We start from the raw sequence: 22,176 nt of genomic DNA on the forward strand, positions 1-22,176 counted from the left end.
ACTCGTGTTTGCATCTCAATGTAAAAAAAACTGTTTGCATGTTCTTCACAAAGAGGGCAACAGATGCTACTGAGCCAGATGTCTATGTGTCAGGGGAGAAGCTCCAGGTGGTATCTGATTTTAAGTACCTTGGCATCATACTTGATTCCAACCTCTCTTTTAAAAAGCATGTGAAAAAGGTAATTCAAATAACCAAATTCAACCTAGCTAATTTCCGATTTATACGAAATTGTTTAACTACAGAGGTAGCAAAACTGTACTTCAAATCTATGATCCTCCCCCACTTAACATACTGCTTGACTAGTTGGGCCCAAGCTTGCTGTACAACAGTAAGACCTATTCAGTCTGTCTACAAACAGGCTCTCAAAGTGCTTGATAGGAAGCCCAATAGCCATCATCACTGTCACATCCTCAGAAAGCATGAGCTCCTGAGTTGGGAAAATCTTGTGCAATACACCGATGCATGTCTTGTATTCAAGATCCTAAATGGCTTGGCTCCCCCTCCACTCAGTATTTTTGTTAAACAGAAAACCCAAACATATGGCAGCAGATCCACAAGGTCTGCCATGAGAGGTGACTGTGTAGTTCCCCTAAGGAAAAGCACCTTTAGTAAATCCGCTTTTTCTGTGAGAGCTTCCCATGTCTGGAATACACTGCCATCAGACACACATAACTGCACCACATATCACACTTTCACAAAATGCTTGAAGACATGGCTAAAGGTCAATCAGATTTGTGAACATGGTCCCTAGCTGTGTGTTGCCGCTTTCCATGTCTGTTGTCTGTAACTTGTGAGGTGTGGAAACACTTTGTTGCTTTTATGAATTTTGTCTTGCTGCTTTTTGTTCTATGTTGCTCTGTCTGTATGCTACGTCTTGCTTGTCCTATGTTGCTATGTCTGTATGCTATGTCTTGTTCTATGTTGCTATTGTCTATATTGTAATTGTTTTTAATAACCTGCCCAGGGACTGCGGTTGAAAATTAGCCGGCTGGCTAAAACCGGCACTTTTACTGAAACGTTGATTAATGTGCACTGTCCCTGTAAAAATAAACTCAAACTAGCTGTCAACCCCAGCTGTGACCTAGCTAGTTGACAACACAGCTGTGACCTAGCTAGCTGACAACCCCAGCTGTGACCTAGCTAGCTGAACCCCAGCTGTGACCTAGCTAGCTGACAACCCCAGCTGTGACCTAGCTAGCTGGCAACCCCAGCTGTGACCTAGCTAGTTGACAACACAGCTGTGACCTAGCTAGCTGGCAACCCCAGCTGTGACCTAGCTAGCTGACAACCCCAGCTGTGACCTAGCTAGCTGACAACCCCAGCTGTGACCTAGCTAGCTGGCAACCCCAGCTGTGACCTAGCTAGCTGACAACCCCAGCTGTGACCTAGCTAGTTGACAACCCCAGCTGTGACCTAGCTAGCTGACAACCCCAGCTGTGACCTAGCTAGCTGACAACCCCAGCTGTGACCTAGCTAGCTGACAACCCCAGCTGTGACCTAGCTAGTTGACAACCCCAGCTGTGACCTAGCTAGCTGACAACCCCAGCTGTGACCTAGCTAGCTGACAACCCCAGCTGTGACCTAGCTAGTTGACAACACAGCTGTGACCTAGCTAGCTGACAACCCCAGCTGTGACCTAGTGTAACGGATGTGAAATGGCTAGCTAGTTAGCGGGTACGCGCTACTAGCGTTTCAATCAGTTACGTCACTTGCTCTGATACCTAGAAGTAATGTTGCACCTTGCTCTGCAAGGGCCGTGGCCTTTGTGGAGCGATGGGTAACGATGCTTCGTGGGCGACCGTTGTTGATGTGTGCAGAAGGTCCCTGGTTCGCGCCGAGGTCGGGGCGAGGGGACGGTTTAAAGTTATACTGTTACATTGATGCTGTTGACCCGGATCACTGGTTGCTGCGGAAAATGAGGAGGTGGAAAGGGGGGTGAGTGTAACGGATGTGAAATGGCTAGCTAGTTAGCGGGTACGCGCTACTAGCGTTTCAATCAGTTACGTCACTTGCTCTGATACCTAGAAGTAATGTTGCACCTTGCTCTGCAAGGGCCGTGGCCTTTGTGGAGCGATGGGTAACGATGCTTCGTGGGCGACCGTTGTTGATGTGTGCAGAGGGTCCCTGGTTCGCGCCCGGGTCGGGGCGAGGGGACGTACTAAAGTTATACTGTTACACTAGCTAGCTGACAACCCCAGCTGTGACCTAGCTAGCTGACAACCCCAGCTGTGACCTAGCTAGTTGACAACCCCAGCTGTGACCTAGCTAGCTTAGCCTAGCTAGACTCTTATCTCTGGCATTCCTCAGAATGTGTGTATTACTTATGTCTGTCTCTCCCTCTCTCTCTGTATCTCAATGATTGATAGACAACTGCTTTTGTTCATCTCTAGAGGATAAAGGAAGGACAATACGATTTGTTTCTGAATGAGCAAGAGAAAGACTGCAGTCCAAACACCCACTTAGAGAGGGGGAGAACTTTGGCCACTTAGGCCGAGGGGGAGAACTTAGGCCGTGGGGGAGAACTTAGGCCGTGGGGGAGAACTTAGGCCGTGGGGGAGAACTTAGGCCGTGGGGGAGAACTTAGGCCGAGGGGGAGAACTTAGGCCGAGGGGGAGAGAGAAAATATGGCGCTATATCTATATAGCAAAACAAACTGATAGACAGGCTCTGAGGAACAAACATGACTCATTCTGACCTTGAGAGAGAGAGAGTACAACGTAAAACACCAAATAATGCATGCAGAGCAGAATTAGGCCGAAATCGCTAATTATCAAAATCCAGAAAAGAGCCGTTAAATTCTACAACCACCTAAAATGAAGCGATTCCCAAATTTTCCATAACAAAGCCATCACCTACAGAGAAATAAACCTGGAGAAGAGCCCCCTAAGCAAGCTGGTCCTGGGGCTCTGTTCACAAACACAAACAGACCCCACAGAGCCCCAGGACAGCAACACAATTAGACCCAACTAAATCATGAGAAAACAAAAAGAGAATTACTTGACACATTGGAAAGAATTAACAAAACAACAGAGCAGACTAGAATGTTATTTGGCCCTAAACAGAGAGTACACAGTGGCAGAATACCTGACCACTGTGACTGACCCAAACTTAAGGAAAGCTTTGACTACGTACAGACTCAGTGAGCATAACCTTACTATTTAGAAAGGCCGCTGTTGGCAGACCTGGCTCTCAAGAGAAGACAGGCTATGTGCACACTGCCCACAAAATGAGGTGGAAACTGAGCTGCACTTCCTGACCTCCTGCCACATTAGAGAGACACATTTCCCTCAGTAAATACAACCCATATTTGTTTTTATTTTCCCTTTTATACTTTAACTTTTTACACAGGTCATTTGTAATGTCTTTTGCAATTTTTGTTAGTAATGTTTGTTTTTTTGTATTGTTTTATTTCACTTTTGTTTATCTAGTTCACTTGCTCTGGCAATGTTAACATATGTTTCCCATGAGAGAGATTTCATTGGCTGATAGGTCCCCGTGTGTAAAGACTAGTTAGGGCAAGTCAAAAACAAAACGGTACCAGCATTCAGCCCATGGCCCACACACACTGTACAGTAGAAAGAACGACGACAACAGACGGCTGAATGTCAATGTGAGTCGAACCTCAGACGTCTTATACGCTCAATTACAAAGAGGAAGAGAGAGAAAGATACCTTCTCCTGAATCTATTTAGACTGTCTACGCCCTGGTCAAAAGTAGTGCACTACGTAGGGAACAGAGCCCTATGGTCCTGGTCAAAAGTAGTGCACTACGTAGGGAACAGAGCCCTATGGCCCTGGTCAAAAGTAGTGCGCTACGTAGGGAACAGAGCCCTATGGCCCTGGTCAAAAGTAGTGCACTATGTAGGGAACAGAGCCCTATGGTCCTGGTCAAAAGTAGTGCGCTACGTAGGGAACAGAGCCCTATGGTCCTGGTCAAAGTAGTGCGCTACGTAGGGAACAGAGCCCTATGGTCCTGGTCAAAAGTAGTGCGCTACGTAGGGAACAGAGCCCTATGGTCCTGGTCAAAGTAGTGCGCTACGTAGGGAACAGAGCCCTATGGTCCTGGTCAAAAGTAGTGCGCTACGTAGGGAACAGAGCCCTATGGCCCTGGTCAAAAGTAGTGCACTATGTAGGGAACAGAGCCCTATGGTCCTGGTCAAAGTAGTGCGCTACGTAGGGAACAGAGCCCTATGGTCCTGGTCAAAAGTAGTGCACTACATGGGGAACAGAGCCCTATGGTCCTGGTCAAAAGTAGTGCACTACATGGGGAACAGAGCCCTATGGTCCTGGTCAAAAGTAGTGCACTATGTAGGGAACAGAGCCCTATGGTCCTGGTCAAAAGTAGTGCACTATGTAGGGAACAGAGCCCTATGGTCCTGGTCAAAAGTAGTGCGCTACGTAGGGAACAGAGCCCTATGGTCCTGGTCAAAAGTAGTGCACTATGTAGGGAACAAAGCCCTATGGTCCTGGTCAAAAGTAGTGCACTACATAGGGAACAAGGTGCCATTTGGGGGGCTTGAGAATATAAGCTTTCTATACAGTACCATGTTGCTGATTTGAATCGAGGCTGGGGATAGCTGTCCACTCTCCTGCTGATTTGAATCGAGGCTGGGGCTAGTTGTCCACTCTCCTGCTGATTTGAATCAAGGCTGGGGCTAGCTGTCCACTCTCCTGCTGATTTGAATCGAGACTGGGGCTAGCTGTCCACTCTCCTGCTGATTTGAATCGAGACTGGGGCTAGCTGTCCACTCTCCTGCTGATTTGAATCGAGACTGGGGCTAGCTGTCCACTCTCCTGCTGATTTGAATCGAGGCTGGGGCTAGCTGTCCACTCTCCTGCTGATTTGAATCGAGACTGGGGCTAGCTGTCCACTCTCCTGCTGATTTGAATCGAGGCTGGGGCTAGTTGTCCACTCTCCTGCTGATTTGAATCGAGACTGGGGATAGCTGTCCACTCTCCTGCTGATTTGAATCGAGGCTGGGGCTAGTTGTCCACTCTCCTGCTGATTTGAATCGAGGCTGGGGCTAGCTGTCCACTCTCCTGCTGATTTGAATCGAGGCTGGGGCTAGTTGTCCACTCTCCTGCTGATTTGAATCGAGGCTGGGGCTAGTTGTCCACTCTCCTGCTGATTTGAATCGAGGCTGGGGCTAGTTGTCCACTCTCCTGCTGATTTGAATCGAGGATGGGGCTAGCTGTCCACTCTCCTGCTGATTTTGAATCGAGGCTGGGGCTAGCTGTCCACTCTCCTGCTGATTTGAATCGAGGCTGGGGCTAGCTGTCCACTCTCCTGCTGATTTTGAATCGAGGCTGGGGCTAGCTGTCCACTCTCCTGCTGATTTGAATCGAGGCTGGGGCTAGCTGTCCACTCTCCTGCTGATTTGAATCAAGACTGGGGCTAGCTGTCCACTCTCCTGCTGATTTGAATCAAGACTGGGGCTAGCTGTCCACTCTCCCGCTCTTTGTATGAATCTCTCCCCACTGCTGGCAGGGAGAACATGGTGTGTCAGCCTGATTCATCTTTAACACCACACACACACACACACACACACACACACACACACACACACACACACACACACACACACACACACACACACACACACACAGAGTGATGGAAAGGCCCGGCTGTGGTTAGCCCTCCCTACCCCATTCTAAGCCACTCTGTGTCCCCCCAAACGCACCCGATAGGGCTATGGTCAAAAGTAGTGCAGTATACAGAGAATAGGTCACCTGAACACAGAACTCTGCTGTTGCTATGGCGATGATCTGTTCTAACGAGGAACAGGATCAGGGCAGGATGTTACAGGCTGTGGTCTCTAGAGCTCGGCCTGGCTCCAACAACACAGGTCGTACATGTAGCGTGTGCGTGCGTCGTTCTTGGGTGTGTGTGTGCTGCAGGTCTTTCTCACAGCGCCGGTGTATGATCAAACATCTTGACACTTCATTTGTTCCCAGTTATCCATAAAAGATCAAATATCTTCACACTTAATGTCATCCGTAAATGATCAACTTTCAGATTTTTCTGTAAACAAAAGCTTCCGTCCAGACATTCAGTCCCCCCACCCCCCCTCACCCAGGGTAGTGTGATGTAATGGTTATTCATCTTTTTAATATCACTGCTCTAAATCTGTGGGTCATTTGGGGGAAAAACCCAGGCTCAGACCCACTCAGTGTAGGTCGGTAATGTTGCCCTAATGTCTTGTCTCCGTGCTCATTTAAAGGAACCAGCATGAAATGTGATGCATGGAGACACAGACATGGGGACAGGGGCGTGATCTGATACAGTGAGAGAGAGACCCATATCTCAATGGAGAGACAATACATTTGTTCAGCCCATTAACTGTGAGGCCTGGAGCTGGAGAGAGGCTGGAGCTTGGGGGCCATCTTTAATTCTGTCCCATGATCCAGTTAGAGCCAATTAGTTTGCAGTTAGCTGCCTGCAGTGACAAGGGCTGGTCCACTGAGCCATCCAGGGCAAGCTTAATAATGCTAACACTATGCTATCAAGGGATAATGTTGAACCGTTCCTTAATAATGCTAACACCATGCTATCAAGGGATAATGTTGAACCGTTCCTTAATGCTAACACCATGCTATCAAGGGATAATGTCGAACCGTTCCTTAATAATGCTAACACCATGCTATCAAGGGATAATGTTGAACCGTTCCTTAATGCTAACACCATGCTATCAAGGGATAATGTTGAACCGTTCCTTAATGCTAACACTATGCTATCAAGGGATAATGTTGAACCGTTCCTTAATGCTAACACCATGCTATCAAGGGATAATGTTGAACCGTTCCTTAATGCTAACACCATGCTATCAAGGGATAATGTCGAACCGTTCCTTAATAATGCTAACACCATGCTATCAAGGGATAATGTTGAACCGTTCCTTAATAATGCTAACACCATGCTATCAAGGGATAATGTTGAACCGTTCCTTAATGCTAACACCATGCTATCAAGGGATAATGTTGAACCGTTCCTTAATAATGCTAACACCATGCTATCAAGGGATAATGTTGAACCGTTCCTTAATGCTAACACCATGCTATCAAGGGATAATGTTGAACCATTCCTTAATGCTAACATCATGCTATCAAGGGATAATGTTGAACCATTCCTTAATAATGCTAACATCATGCTATCAGGGGATAATGTTGAACCATTCCTTAACAATGCTAACATCATGCTATCAAGGGATAATGTTGAACCATTCCTTAACAATGCTAACACCATGCTATCGAGGGTAACAATCTAACGTGGATGACACTGGTGTTGTTCAACTAGCAGTGCCTTAGAGGATGCTGGTGTGTGTTCATCTGTTAGATCACCTCCAAAAAGCAGTCTTTCTTCCTCTCTTGTTAGAGGTCATCAGGAAGTAGATTTCCATCTCATTACTCTCACTAATCCAACTATCAGTGAGTACCAGTACCTCAAGCAAGGATGCCTTGAACGATGCTAGCTAGTCAATGATCTTCTGGGGGGGACACGCTACAATGCTAACCCCTTGCTAACTGTGGTTTCTCTTTCTCTCTGCAGGGTGGAGAGGTCTACAGACCAGGTGATCAAGCCGGTCAACGTGGAGGCCTTATCCAAGTGGGTGGGCAAGATCCCTGCGGACGTACTGCGGGACATGCCCGTCATCGCCCCCATGTTGTCCCGTCTGGGGTACGACCCCCACGCCAACCCTCCCAACTACGGCCAGCCAGACCCCAAGGTCCTTGACAACACCAGGAGGGTGAGTAGGGAAACGAATGACATGTCAACTCACAACACATACCCCAAACACACTCTCACCCACACAACTCTAGTGAACAGGGAAACACGTTAAACACACTCCCATACACACAACTCTAGTGAACAGGGAAACATGTTAAACACACTCCCATACACACAACTCTAGTGAACAGGGAAACATGTTAAACACACTCCCATACACACAACTCTAGTGAACAGGGAAACACGTTAAACACACAACTCTAGTGAACAGGGAAACATGTTAAACACACTCCCATACACACAACTCTAGTGAACAGGGAAACACGTTAAACACACAACTCTAGTGAACAGGGAAACATGTTAAACACACTCTCACACACACAACTCTAGTGAACAGGGAAACACGTTAAACACACTCCCATAAACACAACTCTAGTGAACAGGGAAACATGTTAAACACACTCCCATACACACAACTCTAGTGAACAGGGAAACATGTTAAACACACTCCCATACACACAACTCTAGTGAACAGGGAAACACGTTAAACACACTCCCATACACACAACTCTAGTGAACAGGGAAACATGTTAAACACACTCTCATACACACAACTCTAGTGAACAGGGAAACATGTTAAACACACTCCCATACACACAACTCTAGTGAACAGGGAAACATGTTAAACACACTCCCATACACACAACTCTAGTGAACAGGGAAACATGTTAAACACACTCTCATACACACAACTCTAGTGAACAGGGAAACATGTTAAACACACTCCCATACACACAACTCTAGTGAACAGGGAAACATGTTAAACACACTCCCATACACACAACTCTAGTGAACAGGGAAACATGTTAAACACACTCCCATACACACAACTCTAGTGAACAGGGAAACACAGGGAAACATGTTAAACACACTCCCATACACACAACTCTAGTGAACAGGGAAACATGTTAAACACACTCCCATACACACAACTCTAGTGAACAGGGAAACATGTTAAACACACTCCCATACACACAACTCTAGTGAACAGGGAAACATGTTAAACACACTCCCATACACACAACTCTAGTGAACAGGGAAACATGTTAAACACACTCTCATACACACAACTCTAGTGAACAGGGAAACATGTTAAACACACTCCCATACACACAACTCTAGTGAACAGGGAAACATGTTAAACACACTCCCATACACACAACTCTAGTGAACAGGGAAACATGTTAAACACACTCTCATACACACAACTCTAGTGAACAGGGAAACATGTTAAACACACTCCCATACACACAACTCTAGTGAACAGGGAAACATGTTAAACACACAACTCTAGTGAACAGGGAAACATGTTAAACACACTCCCATACACACAACTCTAGTGAACAGGGAAACAACACACTCCCATACACACAACTCTAGTGAACAGGGAAACATGTTAAACACACTCCCATACACACAACTCTAGTGAACAGGGAAACATGTTAAACACACTCCCATACACACAACTCTAGTGAACAGGGAAACATGTTAAACACACTCTCATACACACAACTCTAGTGAACAGGGAAACATGTTAAACACACTCCCATACACACAACTCTAGTGAACAGGGAAACATGTTAAACACACTCTCATACACACAACTCTAGTGAACAGGGAAACATGTTAAACACACTCCCATACACACAACTCTAGTGAACAGGGAAACATGTTAAACACACTCCCATACACACAACTCTAGTGAACAGGGAAACATGTTAAACACACTCCCACACACACAACTCTAGTGAACAGGGAAACACAGGGAAACATGTTAAACACACTCCCATACACACAACTCTAGTGAACAGGGAAACATGTTAAACACACTCCCACACACACAACTCTAGTGAACAGGGAAACACAGGGAAACATGTTAAACACACTCCCATACACACAACTCTAGTGAACAGGGAAACATGTTAAACACACTCCCACACACAACTCTAGTGAACAGGGAAACATGTTAAACACACTCCCATACACACAACTCTAGTGAACAGGGAAACATGTTAAACACACTCCCATACACACAACTCTAGTGAACAGGGAAACATGTTAAACACACTCCCATACACACAACTCTAGTGAACAGGGAAACACGTTAAACACACTCTCATACACACAACTCTAGTGAACAGGGAAACACGTTAAACACACTCCCATACACACAACTCTAGTGAACAGGGAAACACGTTAAACACACTCCCATAAACACAACTCTAGTGAACAGGGAAACACGTTAAACACACTCCCATACACACAACTCTAGTGAACAGGGAAAAACGTTAAACACCTCCCATACACACAACTCTAGTGAACAGGGAAACACGTTAAACACACTCCCATACACACAACTCTAGTGAACAGGGAAACACGTTAAACACACTCCCATACACACAACTCTAGTGAACAGGGAAACACGTTAAACACACTCCCATACACACAACTCTAGTGAACAGGGAAACACGTTAAACACACTCCCATACACACAACTCTAGTGAACAGGGAAACATGTTAAACACACTCTCATACACACAACTCTAGTGAACAGGGAAACATGTTAAACACACTCCCACACACACAACTCTAGTGAACAGGGAAACATGTTAAACACACTCCCATACACACAACTCTAGTGAACAGGGAAACATGTTAAACACACTCCCATACACACAACTCTAGTGAACAGGGAAACATGTTAAACACACTCCCATACACACAACTCTAGTGAACAGGGAAACATGTTAAACACACTCCCATACACACAACTCTAGTGAACAGGGAAACATGTTAAACACACAACTCTAGTGAACAGGGAAACATGTTAAACACACTCCCATACACACAACTCTAGTGAACAGGGAAACATGTTAAACACACTCCCATACACACAACTCTAGTGAACAGGGAAAAACGTTAAACACGCTCCCATACACACAACTCTAGTGAACAGGGAAACACGTTAAACACACTCCCACACACACAACTCTAGTGAACAGGGAAACATGTTAAACACACTCCCATACACACAACTCTAGTGAACAGGGAAACATGTTAAACACACTCCCATACACACAACTCTAGTGAACAGGGAAACATGTTAAACACACTCCCATACACACAACTCTAGTGAACAGGGAAACATGTTAAACACACTCCCATACACACAACTCTAGTGAACAGGGAAACATGTTAAACACACTCCCATACACACAACTCTAGTGAACAGGGAAACATGTTAAACACACTCCCATACACACAACTCTAGTGAACAGGGAAACACGTTAAACACACTCCCATACACACGATACATTCCGATGCATTCCACAAAGGATCTGAAGTTTCCTTTGAAGCAGGAAGCAGATCTGAGAATTGTATTCTTAGGTTCCCAGGACTCTTTCTCTCTAGTTGCATCGCCTTTCAAATTGCCTGTCCAATCATCTGCCTCCCATTAAATTACCTGTCCAATCATCTGCCTCCCATTAAATTACCTGTCCAATCATCTGCCTCCCATTAAATTACCTGTCCAATCATCTGCCTCCTAGTTAAATTACCTGTTGAGTTAATATCTGTATTCAAATAATTAATTCCCATTTGAATGGCTCCTGCTGATTTAGCATCTGTCTGAATTCAGTGATCATATCCAAATATATATATTTTTTAACCTTTATTTAACTAGACAAGTCAGTTAAGAACAAATTCTTATTTAAAATGACGGCTTACACCGGCCAAACCCTAACGACGCTGGGCCAATTGTTCGCTGCCCAATAGGACTCCCAATCACGGCCGAATGTGATACAGCCTGGATTCGAACCAGGGACTGTAGTGATGCCTCTTGCACTGAGATGGAGTGCCTTAGACCACTGCGCCACTCGGGAGCCCAAGTCCCATCCAGTCCCATCCTCCACATCTACCAGACAGACCTGTATGTGAGAGTCCTTCTGCTCTGCTTAGTACACTCACTGACCCCGGCCAGACATCTTTGGTGCTGGAAAGCAGCGAGCACACGGGCCTCCTATTTCTGGAGCTCAATATGATTTATTCAGCGAGGAGCCCTGGTATCGGGTGTCTCTCAAGCCTCTCTCTTTTAGATTTCTTATCTCTGATCCTGTGGAGCATATTCAGTCTGTTTATGGTGCTGTCTCTTGTTCAGGATTTAAACTGATACATTCCAGGACTGAAGGCCCCGGAAGACCAATGTCCTATGTGTTGTGTAAAGGTTCCTCTGATTAGCATCTCTCCGTCGACATGTTCTCATGTCTGAACCTCACCTCCACCCTGCTTGGCGTCAGTTCCAGGTTCTGTCCCATCTCTCTCTCTCTCTATATATATATATATATATATTTAGATATTTAAGATTTTTTAACGTTACAGCCTTATTGTAAATGATTAAATAGTTTTTTCCCCCTCATCAATCTACACACAATACCCCATAATGCCAAAGCAAAAACAGTTTTTTTTAAAGTTTTTTTAACAAATGTATAAAAAATGTAAAACTTGTAAAACTATCACATTTACATAAGTATTCAGACACTTTACTCAGTACTTTGTTAAAGCACCTTTTGGCAGCGATTTACAGCCTTGAGTCTTCTTGGGTATGACGCTACAAGCTTGGCACACCTGTATTTGGGGAGTTTCTCCCATTCCAGCGCAGTCAGGGTTTGATCTGTTGGCTCGGAGCTTCAATTTATGATCTTTGAAACCAACGTACAACAACAGTCCTTTTTTTAATAAGTCTGTATTGATCTCTTGTTATCCTAATTGTCTCTCAGAGGAGAAAGGGCGTTGTGAAGTTACGATGCACGGTAACCATATGAAGACTATTACAGTAAGGAGATCAGATAGCCAGCTACTCTTTAACTCTCAATCTGTTTTCCATTTGTCTTGATCCATTATTGATTATTCTCTAGTGGCTAAAGTCTAAAGAACAAACTGGGGACACACACACACACACACACATACACACACACACACACACACCAAACACACCACACACACACACACACACACCAAACACACCAAACACATGCGTAGGCATACACACACACACCACACACCACACACACACACACCAAACACATGCGTAGGCATACACACACACACAACACACACACACTCAACACACCACACACACCACACACACACACCAAACACATGCGTAGGCATACACACACACCACACACACACACACACACACACACCACACACACATACACACACACACCACACACACACCACACACACACATACCACACACACACACCACACACACACCACACACACACACACCACACACACACCACACACACACCACACACACACACACACACATACATGTGTGTGTTTAAGCACGCTGTCCCTCTCTAAACAACTTGGGTGTAAGGAAGTGGCCTCTATTAAATGTTGTGTAAGGCGAGTGTTTTATTGAGCCTTACAGCCTGTGAGTCACAGCCTGGGGGTCACAGCCTGGGGGTCACAGACACTTACCCCTGTGTCAAGGCTGCCTGTAATTCGTCAGCCTAACATGGCGTTGCTGTAGACTTGGTTCCATTTCCTGTACTGGCCCCCCCTACACAACATGTGGAGGATGGGGCGGCAAGTAGCCTAGTGGTTAGAGCGTTGGGCCAGTAACCGAAAGGTTGCTGGATTGAATCCCTGAGCTGACAAGGTAAAAATCTGCCGTTCTGCCCCTGAACAAGGCAGTTAACCCACTGTTCCCCTGAACAAGGCAGTTAACCCACTGTTCCCCTGAACAAGGCAGTTAACCCACTGTTCCCCTGAACAAGGCAGTTAACCCACTGTTCCCCTGAACAAGGCAGTTAACCCACTGTTCCCCTGAGCAAGGCAGTTAACCCACTGTTCCCCTGAGCAAGGCAGTTAACCCACTGTTCCCCTGCACAAGGCAGTTAACCCACTGTTCCCCTGCACAAGGCAGTTAACCCACTGTTCCCCTGAGCAAGGCAGTTAACCCACTGTTCCCCTGCACAAGGCAGTTAACCCACTGTTCCCCTGCACAAGGCAGTTAACCCACTGTTCCCCTGCACAAGGCAGTTAACCCACTGTTCCCCTGAATAAAGCAGTTAACCCACTGTTCCCCTGAATAAAGCAGTTAACCCACTGTTCCCCTGAATAAAGCAGTTAACCCACTGTTCCCCTGCACAAGGCAGTTAACCCACTGTTCCCCTGCACAAGGCAGTTAACCCACTGTTCCCCTGAGCAAGGCAGTTAACCCACTGTTCCCCTGCACAAGGCAGTTAACCCACTGTTCCCCTGCACAAGGCAGTTAACCCACTGTTCCCCTGCACAAGGCAGTTAACCCACTGTTCCCCTGAATAAAGCAGTTAACCCACTGTTCCCCTGAATAAAGCAGTTAACCCACTGTTCCCCTGAATAAAGCAGTTAACCCACTGTTCCCCTGAATAAAGCAGTTAACCCACTGTTCCCCTGAATAAAGCAGTTAACCCACTGTTCCCCTGAATAAAGCAGTTAACCCACTGTTCCTGGGCCGTCACTGTAAATAAGAATGTGTTCTTGTAGAAAGAGGAGGAAGGGAAGCGCTACTAAGGTACACTATAGTACATTTTGGTAGATAGAAGGTGCCCGTTGGTAAAAAGGGGTAAATTGGTCATCAAAAATAAAGGAGGACCAAGGCACTCTTCATATAATTAATTAAATTGCCTTTATTAGTATGGCATGTTCAATAGAAACAAAGTTGTTTAAAAACCGACGCGTTTCGGCTGCATGGCCTTCGTCAGGGAGTACACCCTGACGAAGGCCATGCATCTTTTTGATGAAGAATGTGTTCTTAACTGACTTGCCTAGTTAAATAAAGGTTTAATAAAGGTGAAACAAAAAAAGGTTACCATTTCTTTTTAAATGCTGCCCTTCTCCCACGGTGTCTGATTTGTCCATTAAAGTTTCCGATGTGTGTGTGTGTGTGTGTGTGTGTGTGTGTGTGTGTGTGTGTGTGTGTGTGTGTGTGTGTGTGTGTGTGTGTGTGTGTGTGTGTGTGTGTGTGTGTGTGTGTGTGTGTGTGTACAGAGTTCAGAAGTGAGCCCCTGGGTGTCTTGTTGCTGATGTATGAGTGGCCCCTTTAAATTGAACCTTTAACTGACTTGCCTAGTTAAATAATGTGACCTTTTATTTAACTATGCCTAGCCGCATAAAGGCCAGTTTAAAGCTCTGTAAAGAACATGTGATCTCAGGCTTGTGTGCGGCTGCTCGGCCATGGAAACCCATTTCATGAATCTCCTGATAAACAGTTCTCAGTAGTGAGTGTTGTAACTGAGGACAGATGATTGGTACGCGCTGCACTCTTCAGCACTCGGTGGACCCATTCTGGGAGCTTGTGTGGCCTACCACTTCACGGCCGAGCCGTTGTTGCTCCTAAACGTTTACACTTCACAATAACAACACTTTACAGTTTACAGCTCTAGCAGGAAAGAAATTTCACAAAACGGACTTGTTGAAAAGGTGGCATCCTATGACGGGGCAACGTTGAACATCACTGAGTTCTTCAGGAAGGACATTCTACTGCCAATGTTTGTCTATGGAGGTTGCATGGCTGTGTGCTCGATTTTATATTGTGTGTGTGTATTGCAGTGTATCATATTGACTCCGGACTTCGCTGTGCTTCTCTAGCCAGCTGGACTTATCAACTGTTGTGGTGTTAAAGGGTCTTGTGTTGGTTCCACTTGTCTTTAGAAGATCCCCCAAAATCAACTTGAACCCTTCAGAGGGATGAGATGATTAACTGTCAGCTGTATTATCTGTTAATAACAGAAAGTATGGTCATGTATTTTCATAATGGAAACTGCTCAGTGAGGAGGTGTGTGTTCCTCTGAGTGGAGCCTCCCTATCCTCGTTGTGGTTGTTACCCCAGTGTGAAGTCCCATTTTTTTTAAACTTCTGTCATGAGAATGTGTTTTCTTCCATATGTTTCAAGTGGAGCCAAACGGGAGAGAACTGGGAATACATGGGAAATAGTTCATAACACCACGGAATCTGTGTTCACATCGAGATGCCTAGCCGATGACCTAGCCGATGACTCGAACGGAAAGCATTCTGAGACTGATCAAGAGAGGTGGGGGAAATGGGGAGGAGGGGGAGGAAGATAGGGGTGGGGTAGTTTAGGGGAGAGAGGGAGTTTGAGGGAGGTTTGGTGGTTGGGGGAGGTTTGGAGGGAGGTTTGGTGGTTGGGGGAGGTTTGGAGGGAGGTTTGGTGGTTGGGGGAGGTTTGGTGGTTGAGGGAGGTTTGGAGGTTGAGGGAGGTTTGGTGGTTGAGGGAGGTTTGGAGGTTGAGGGAGGTTTGGAGGTTGAGGGAGGTTTGGTGGTTGAGGAAGGTTTGGAGGTTGAGGGAGGTTTGGAGGTTGAGGGAGGTTTGGAGGTTGAGGGAGGTTTGGTGGTTGAGGGAGGTTTGGAGGTTGAGGGAGGTTTGGTGGTTGAGGAAGGTTTGGAGGGAGGTTTGGTAGTTGAGGGAGGTTTGGAGGGAGGTTTGGTGGTTGGGGGAGGTTTGTAGGACGGTTTGGAGGGAGGTTTGGTGGTTGAGGGAGGTTTGGTGGTTGAGGGAGGTTTGGAGGGAGGTTTGGTGGTTGGGGTAGGTTTGAGGGAGGTTTGGTGGTTGGGGGAGATTTGGAGGAAGGTTTGGTGGTTGGGGGAGATTTGGTGGTTGGGGGAGGTTTGAGGGAGGTTTGGTGGTTGGGGGAGGTTTGGAGGGAGGTTTGGTGGTTGGGGGAGATTTGGTGGTTGAGGGAGGTTTGTAGGTAGATTTGGTGGTTGGGGGAGGTTTGGAGGGAGGTTTGGTGGTTGGGGGAGATTTGAGGGAGATTTGGTGGTTGGGGGAGGTTTGTAGGTAGATTTGGTGGTTGGGGGAGGTTTGGAGGGAGGTTTGGTGGTTGAGGGAGGTTTGAGGGAGATTTGGTGGTTGGGGGAGGTTTGAGGGAGGTTTGGTGGTTGGGGGAGATTTGGTGGTTGGGGGAGGTTTGAGGGAGATTTGGTGGTTGGGGGAGGTTTGTAGGTAGATTTGGTGGTTGGGGGAGATTTGGTGGTTGGGGGAGGTTTGTAGGTAGATTTGGTGGTTGGGGGAGGTTTGAGGGAGATTTGGTGGTTGGGGGAGGTTTGGTGGTTGGGGGAGGTTTGAGGGAGGTTTGGTGGTTGGGGGAGGTTTGGAGGAAGGTTTGGTGGTTGGGGGAGATTTGGTGGTTGGGGGAGGTTTGGTGGTTGGGGGAGGTTTGTAGGTAGATTTGGTGGTTGGGGGAGGTTTGGAGGTAGATTTGGTGGTTGGGGGAGGTTTGTAGGTAGATTTGGTGGTTGGGGGAGATTTGAGGGAGGTTTGGTGGTTGGGGGAGGTTTGAGGGAGGTTTGGTGGTTGGGGGAGATTTGGTGGTTGGGGGAGGTTTGTAGGTAGATTTGGTGGTTGGGGGAGGTTTGAGGGAGGTTTGGTGGTTGGGGGAGGTTTGAGGGAGGTTTGGTGGTTGGGGGAGGTTTGGAGGAAGGTTTGGTGGTTGGGGGAGATTTGGTGGTTGGGGGAGGTTTGTAGGTAGATTTGGTGGTTGGGGGAGGTTTGTAGGTAGATTTGGTGGTTGGGGGAGGTTATGGAGGAGGCAGATATCTAGCAGGCTGTCAGAATGTTCTCATTCTCTCAGTTCATTCAGTTCGTCTAGGGCCAATTCTTCTTCCTGAAAATCTACAACACACAGGGGGGTAGTGATTGGTTCCTGGACTAACCCTCTGCCTTCACAAAAATGTGTGTGCGCGCCTGTGTGTCTGTGTGCGGTCCTGTGTGTCTGTGATAGTGCCTGTGTGTGTTTGTGTCCCATGTGGCTCAGTTGGTAGAGAATGACGTGTTGGTAGAGCGTAAACAAGTATGAAAATGTATACAAGTGGCTCTGGATAAGAGTCTGCTAAATGACTGGTGTGTGTGTGTGTGTGCGCATCACATCTGATGAGTAGTATAGTGTTTCCCCATCAGATCGAAGACAGCTGCATTGCTTATTCTCCTAATATTCCTCTCCCTCTACTCCCCTCCCTACCTCTATTCCTCTCCCTCTGGTCCCCTCCCTCCCTCTCCCTCTGGTCTCCTCCCTCCCTCTCCCTCTGGTCCTCTCCCTCTGCTCCCCTCCCTCCCTCTCCCTCTGCTCCCCTCCCTCCCTCTGCTCTCCTCCCTCTCTTTCCCTCTGCTCCCCTCCCCCCTTTCCCTCTGCTCCCCTCCCTCTTTCCCTCTGCTGCGCTCCCTCCCTCTCCCTCTGCTCCCCTCCCCCCTCTCCCTCTGCTCCCCTCCCCCCTCTCCCTCTGCTCCCCTCCCCCCTCTCCCTCTGCTCCGCTCCATCCCTCTCCCTCTCCCTCTGCTCCCCTCCCCCCTATCTCTCTGCTCTGCTCCCTCCCTCTCCCTCTGCTCCCCTCCCCCCTCTCCCTCTGCTCCCCTCCCCCCTCTCCCTCTGCTCCGCTCCATCCCTCTCCCTCTGCTCCGCTCCATCCCTCTCCCTCTCCCTCTGCTCCCCTCCCCCCTATCTCTCTGCTCTGCTCCCCTCCCACCTCTCCCTCTGCTCCCTCCCTCTCCCTCTGCTCCCCTCCCTCCCTCTCCCTCTGCTCCCCTCCCTCCCTCTCCCTCTGCTCCCCTCCCACCTCTCCCTCTGCTCCGCTCCCTCCCTCTCCCTCTGCTCCCTCTGCTCCCTCTGCTCCCTCCCTCTCCCTCTGCTCCCTCCCTCTCCCTCTGCTCCCTCTGCTCCCTCCCTCTCCCTCTGCTCCCTCCCTCTCCCTCTGCTCCCTCCCTCTCCCTCTGCTCCCCTCTCCCTCTACTCCCCTACCTCCCTCTCCCTCAATCAATCAATCAATCAATCAATCAAGTTTATTTTATATAGCCCTTCGTACATCAGCTAATATCTCGAAATGCTGTACAGAAACCCAGCCTAAAACCCCAAACAGCAAGCAATGCAGGTGTAGAAGCACGGTGGCTAGGAAAAACTCCCTAGAAAGGCCAAAACCTAGGAAGAAACCTAGAGAGGAACCAGGCTATGAGGGGTGGCCAGTCCTCTTCTGGCTGTGCCGGGTGGAGATTATAACAGAACATGGCCAAGATGTTCAAAATGTTCATAAATGACAAGCATGGTCAAATAATAATCAGGAATAAATGTCAGTTGGCTTTTCATAGCCGATAATTAAGAGTTGAAAACAGCAGGTCTGGGACAGGTAGGGGTTCCATAACCGCAGGCAGAACAGTTGAAACTGGGACAGCAGCAAGGCCAGGTGGACTGGGGACAGCAAGGAGTCATCATGCCCGGTAGTCCTGACGTATGGTCCTAGGGCTCAGTTCCTCAGCGCCATTTCCGTTACCCTTGCCTAACGATTGCGTCTGAAGCTGGGCTTGTAGCACAGCTATCCTCGCCGTAAGGCGATCGTTCTCCTATATATTATGAGTACAGCGACTGCAATTAAAAGACATCATGTTAATGTTACTACTTAGCTTCGGCTGTTGAAAGTACTGACGAACCATGTCCAGATAAAGCGTCCGGAGTGAAAAAGTTGAATGAGGGAAAAAAGTTGTGATGGAAAAACTAAAAATATAAACGGTAATTAAAAAGTAAAAAGAAAAAAACGTAAAGTTGTCAGCTAGCAAAGTAAGGTTGGCAACAAAACGCACAGCAACAAAACGCACAGCAACACGTCTGCAAATTCAAGAGGAAGTGACGTCAACCCCCAAAAAAGCAGAGTTGGAACGTTATGACTCCCTCTACTCCCCTACCGCCCTCTCCCTCTGCCCCCCCCCCTCTCCCTCTGCTCTGCTCCCTCCCTCTCCCTCTGCTCTCCCTTCCCTCCTGCACTCCTTCCTCCCCTCCTGTTCTCCTACTCCCTCCTCTCCTCCTCCTTTCCAGACCTGTAGACAAGGGGTGACACAGGAGAGAGGGGTGCTATCTGTTAGCTCAGACCTGTAGACAAGGGGTTACACAGGAGAGAGGGGTGCTATCTGTTAGCTCAGACCTGTAGACAAGGGGTTACACAGGAGAGAGGGGTGCTATCTGTTAGCTCAGACCTGTAGACAAGGGGTGACACAGGAGAGAGGGGTGCTATCTGTTAGCTCAGACCTGTAGACAAGGGGTTACACAGGAGAGAGGGGTGCTATCTGTTAGCTCAGACCTGTAGACAAGGGGTTACACAGGAGAGAGGGGTGCTATCTGTTAGCTCAGACCTGTAGACAAGGGGTTACACAGGAGAGAGGGGTGCTATCTGTTAGCTCAGACCTGTAGACAAGGGGTGACACAGGAGAGAGGGGTGCTATCTGTTAGCTCAGACCTGTAGACAAGGGGTTACACAGGAGAGAGGGGTGCTATCTGTTAGCTCAGACCTGTAGACAAGGGGTTACACAGGAGAGAGGGGTGCTATCTGTTAGCTCAGACCTGTAGACAAGGGGTTACACAGGAGAGAGGGGTGCTATCTGTTAGCTCAGACCTGTAGACAAGGGGTTACACAGGAGAGAGGGGTGCTATCTGTTAGCTCAGACCTGTAGACAAGGGGTTACACAGGAGAGAGGGGTGCTATCTGTTAGCTCAGACCTGTAGACAAGGGTTTACACAGGAGAGAGGGGTGCTATCTGTTAGCTCAGACCTGTAGACAAGGGGTTACACAGGAGAGAGGGGTGCTATCTGTTAGCTCAGACCTGTAGACAAGGGGTTACACAGGAGAGAGGGGTGCTATCTGTTAGCTCAGACCTGTAGACAAGGGGTTACACAGGAGAGAGGGGTGCTATCTGTTAACTCAGACCTGTAGACAAGGGGTTACACAGGAGAGAGGGGTGCTATCTGTTAGCTCAGACCTGTAGACAAGGGGTTACACAGGAGAGAGGGGTGCTATCTGTTAGCTCAGACCTGTAGACAAGGGGTTACACAGGAGAGAGGGGTGCTATCTGTTAGTGGCTGTTTTATAGAGACAAAGCGGCTAGTTGAAGAGAATGAAGTACTGTGTGTCCTGTGTGATGTGTATATCATGTGTGATGTGTATCCTGTGTGATGTGTATCCTGTGTGATGTGTATCCTGTGTGATGTGTATCCTGTGTGATGTGTATCCTGTGTGATGTGTATTCTGTGTGATGTGTATCCTGTGTGATGTGTATCCTGTGTGATGTGTATATCCTGTGTGATGTGTATATCCTGTGTGATGTGTATCCTGTGTGATGTGTATTCTGTGTGATGTGTATCCTGTGTGATGTGTATATCCTGTGTGATGTGTATCCTGTGTGATGTGTATATCCTGTGTGATGTGTGTCCTGTGTGATGTGTATCCTGTGTGATGTGTATTCTGTGTGATGTGTGTCCTGTGTGATGTGTGTCCTGTGTGATGTGTATATCCTGTGTGATGTGTATCCTGTGTGATGTGTATATCCTGTGTGATGTGTGTCCTGTGTGATGTGTCCTGTGTGATGTGTATCCTGTGTGATGTGTGTCCTGTGTGATGTGTATTCTGTGTGATGTGTGTCCTCTGTGATGTGTATATTCTGTGTGATGTGTATCCTGTGTGATGTGTATATTCTGTGTGATGTGTATCCTGTGTGATGTATATCCTGTGTGATGTGTATCCTGTGTGATGTGTGTCCTGTGTGATGTGTATTCTGTGTTATGTGTATATCCTGTGTGATGTGTATCCTGTGTGATTTGTATCCTGTGTGATTTGTATCCTGTGTGATGTGTATTCTGTGTGATGTGTATCCTGTGTGATGTGTATCCTGTGTGATGTATATTCTGTGTGATGTATATTCTGTGTGATGTGTATTCTGTGTTATGTGTATATCCTGTGTGATGTGTGTCCTGTGTGATGTGTCCTGTGTGATGTGTGTCCTGTGTGATGTGTATTCTGTGTTATGTGTATTCTGTGTTATGTGTATTCTGTGTGATGTGTATCCTGTGTGATGTGTATCCTGTGTGATGTGTATTCTGAAACGGCTACTCTCCTAGCTGTTCTTGTGTCGACAACGTGGGCAGTTCTCTGGAACGTGTTGTCGTGGTAACGGGACTTAACTGCGGAGAGATGTCGTCCCTCCGTCTGTAGCGTCGCCTTGACGACGCCAGGGTTTTTCTTAAGTGATGTGTCCTCCTCTTCCAAGGCTACAGACGGGCGGGCTCTGGTCACAGACGGGCGGGCTCTGGTCACAGACGGGCGGGCTCTGGTCACAGACGGGCGGGCTCTGGTCACAGACGGGAGGGCTCTGGTCACAGACGAGCGGGCTCTGGTCACAGACGGGCGGGCTCTGGTCACAGACGGGAGGGCTCTGGTCACAGACGGGAGGGCTCTGATCACAGACGGGCGGGCTCTGGCTACAGACGGGCGGGCTCCGGTCACAGACGGGCGGGCTCTGGTCACAGAACATGGGCACACTACATATTAATGCATACAGTATC

The 22,176-nt window shown here is 47.6% G+C and overlaps 1 protein-coding gene across 3 annotated transcripts in view; it reads left to right on the top strand.

Moving 5' to 3' along the window:
• tpst1 (tyrosylprotein sulfotransferase 1) overlaps positions 1 to 22,176 on the top strand; it is a 102,865-nt gene that overhangs the window by 47,393 nt on the left and 33,296 nt on the right. For 2 of the 3 annotated variants that reach the window (XM_038984622.1, XM_038984623.1), the window contains exon 3: positions 7,547 to 7,745. In XM_038984622.1, the coding sequence (XP_038840550.1) occupies positions 7,547 to 7,745 (199 nt within the window). Of the gene's footprint in view, positions 1 to 7,546; positions 7,746 to 21,881 lie in introns of all 3 variants that reach the window. The other variant, XM_038984621.1, reaches the window with a different exon arrangement.

Source organism: Salvelinus namaycush, unplaced genomic scaffold (genome assembly GCF_016432855.1).
Source record: "Salvelinus namaycush isolate Seneca unplaced genomic scaffold, SaNama_1.0 Scaffold253, whole genome shotgun sequence".
In the NCBI taxonomy this organism is placed as follows: Eukaryota; Metazoa; Chordata; class Actinopteri; order Salmoniformes; family Salmonidae; genus Salvelinus; species Salvelinus namaycush.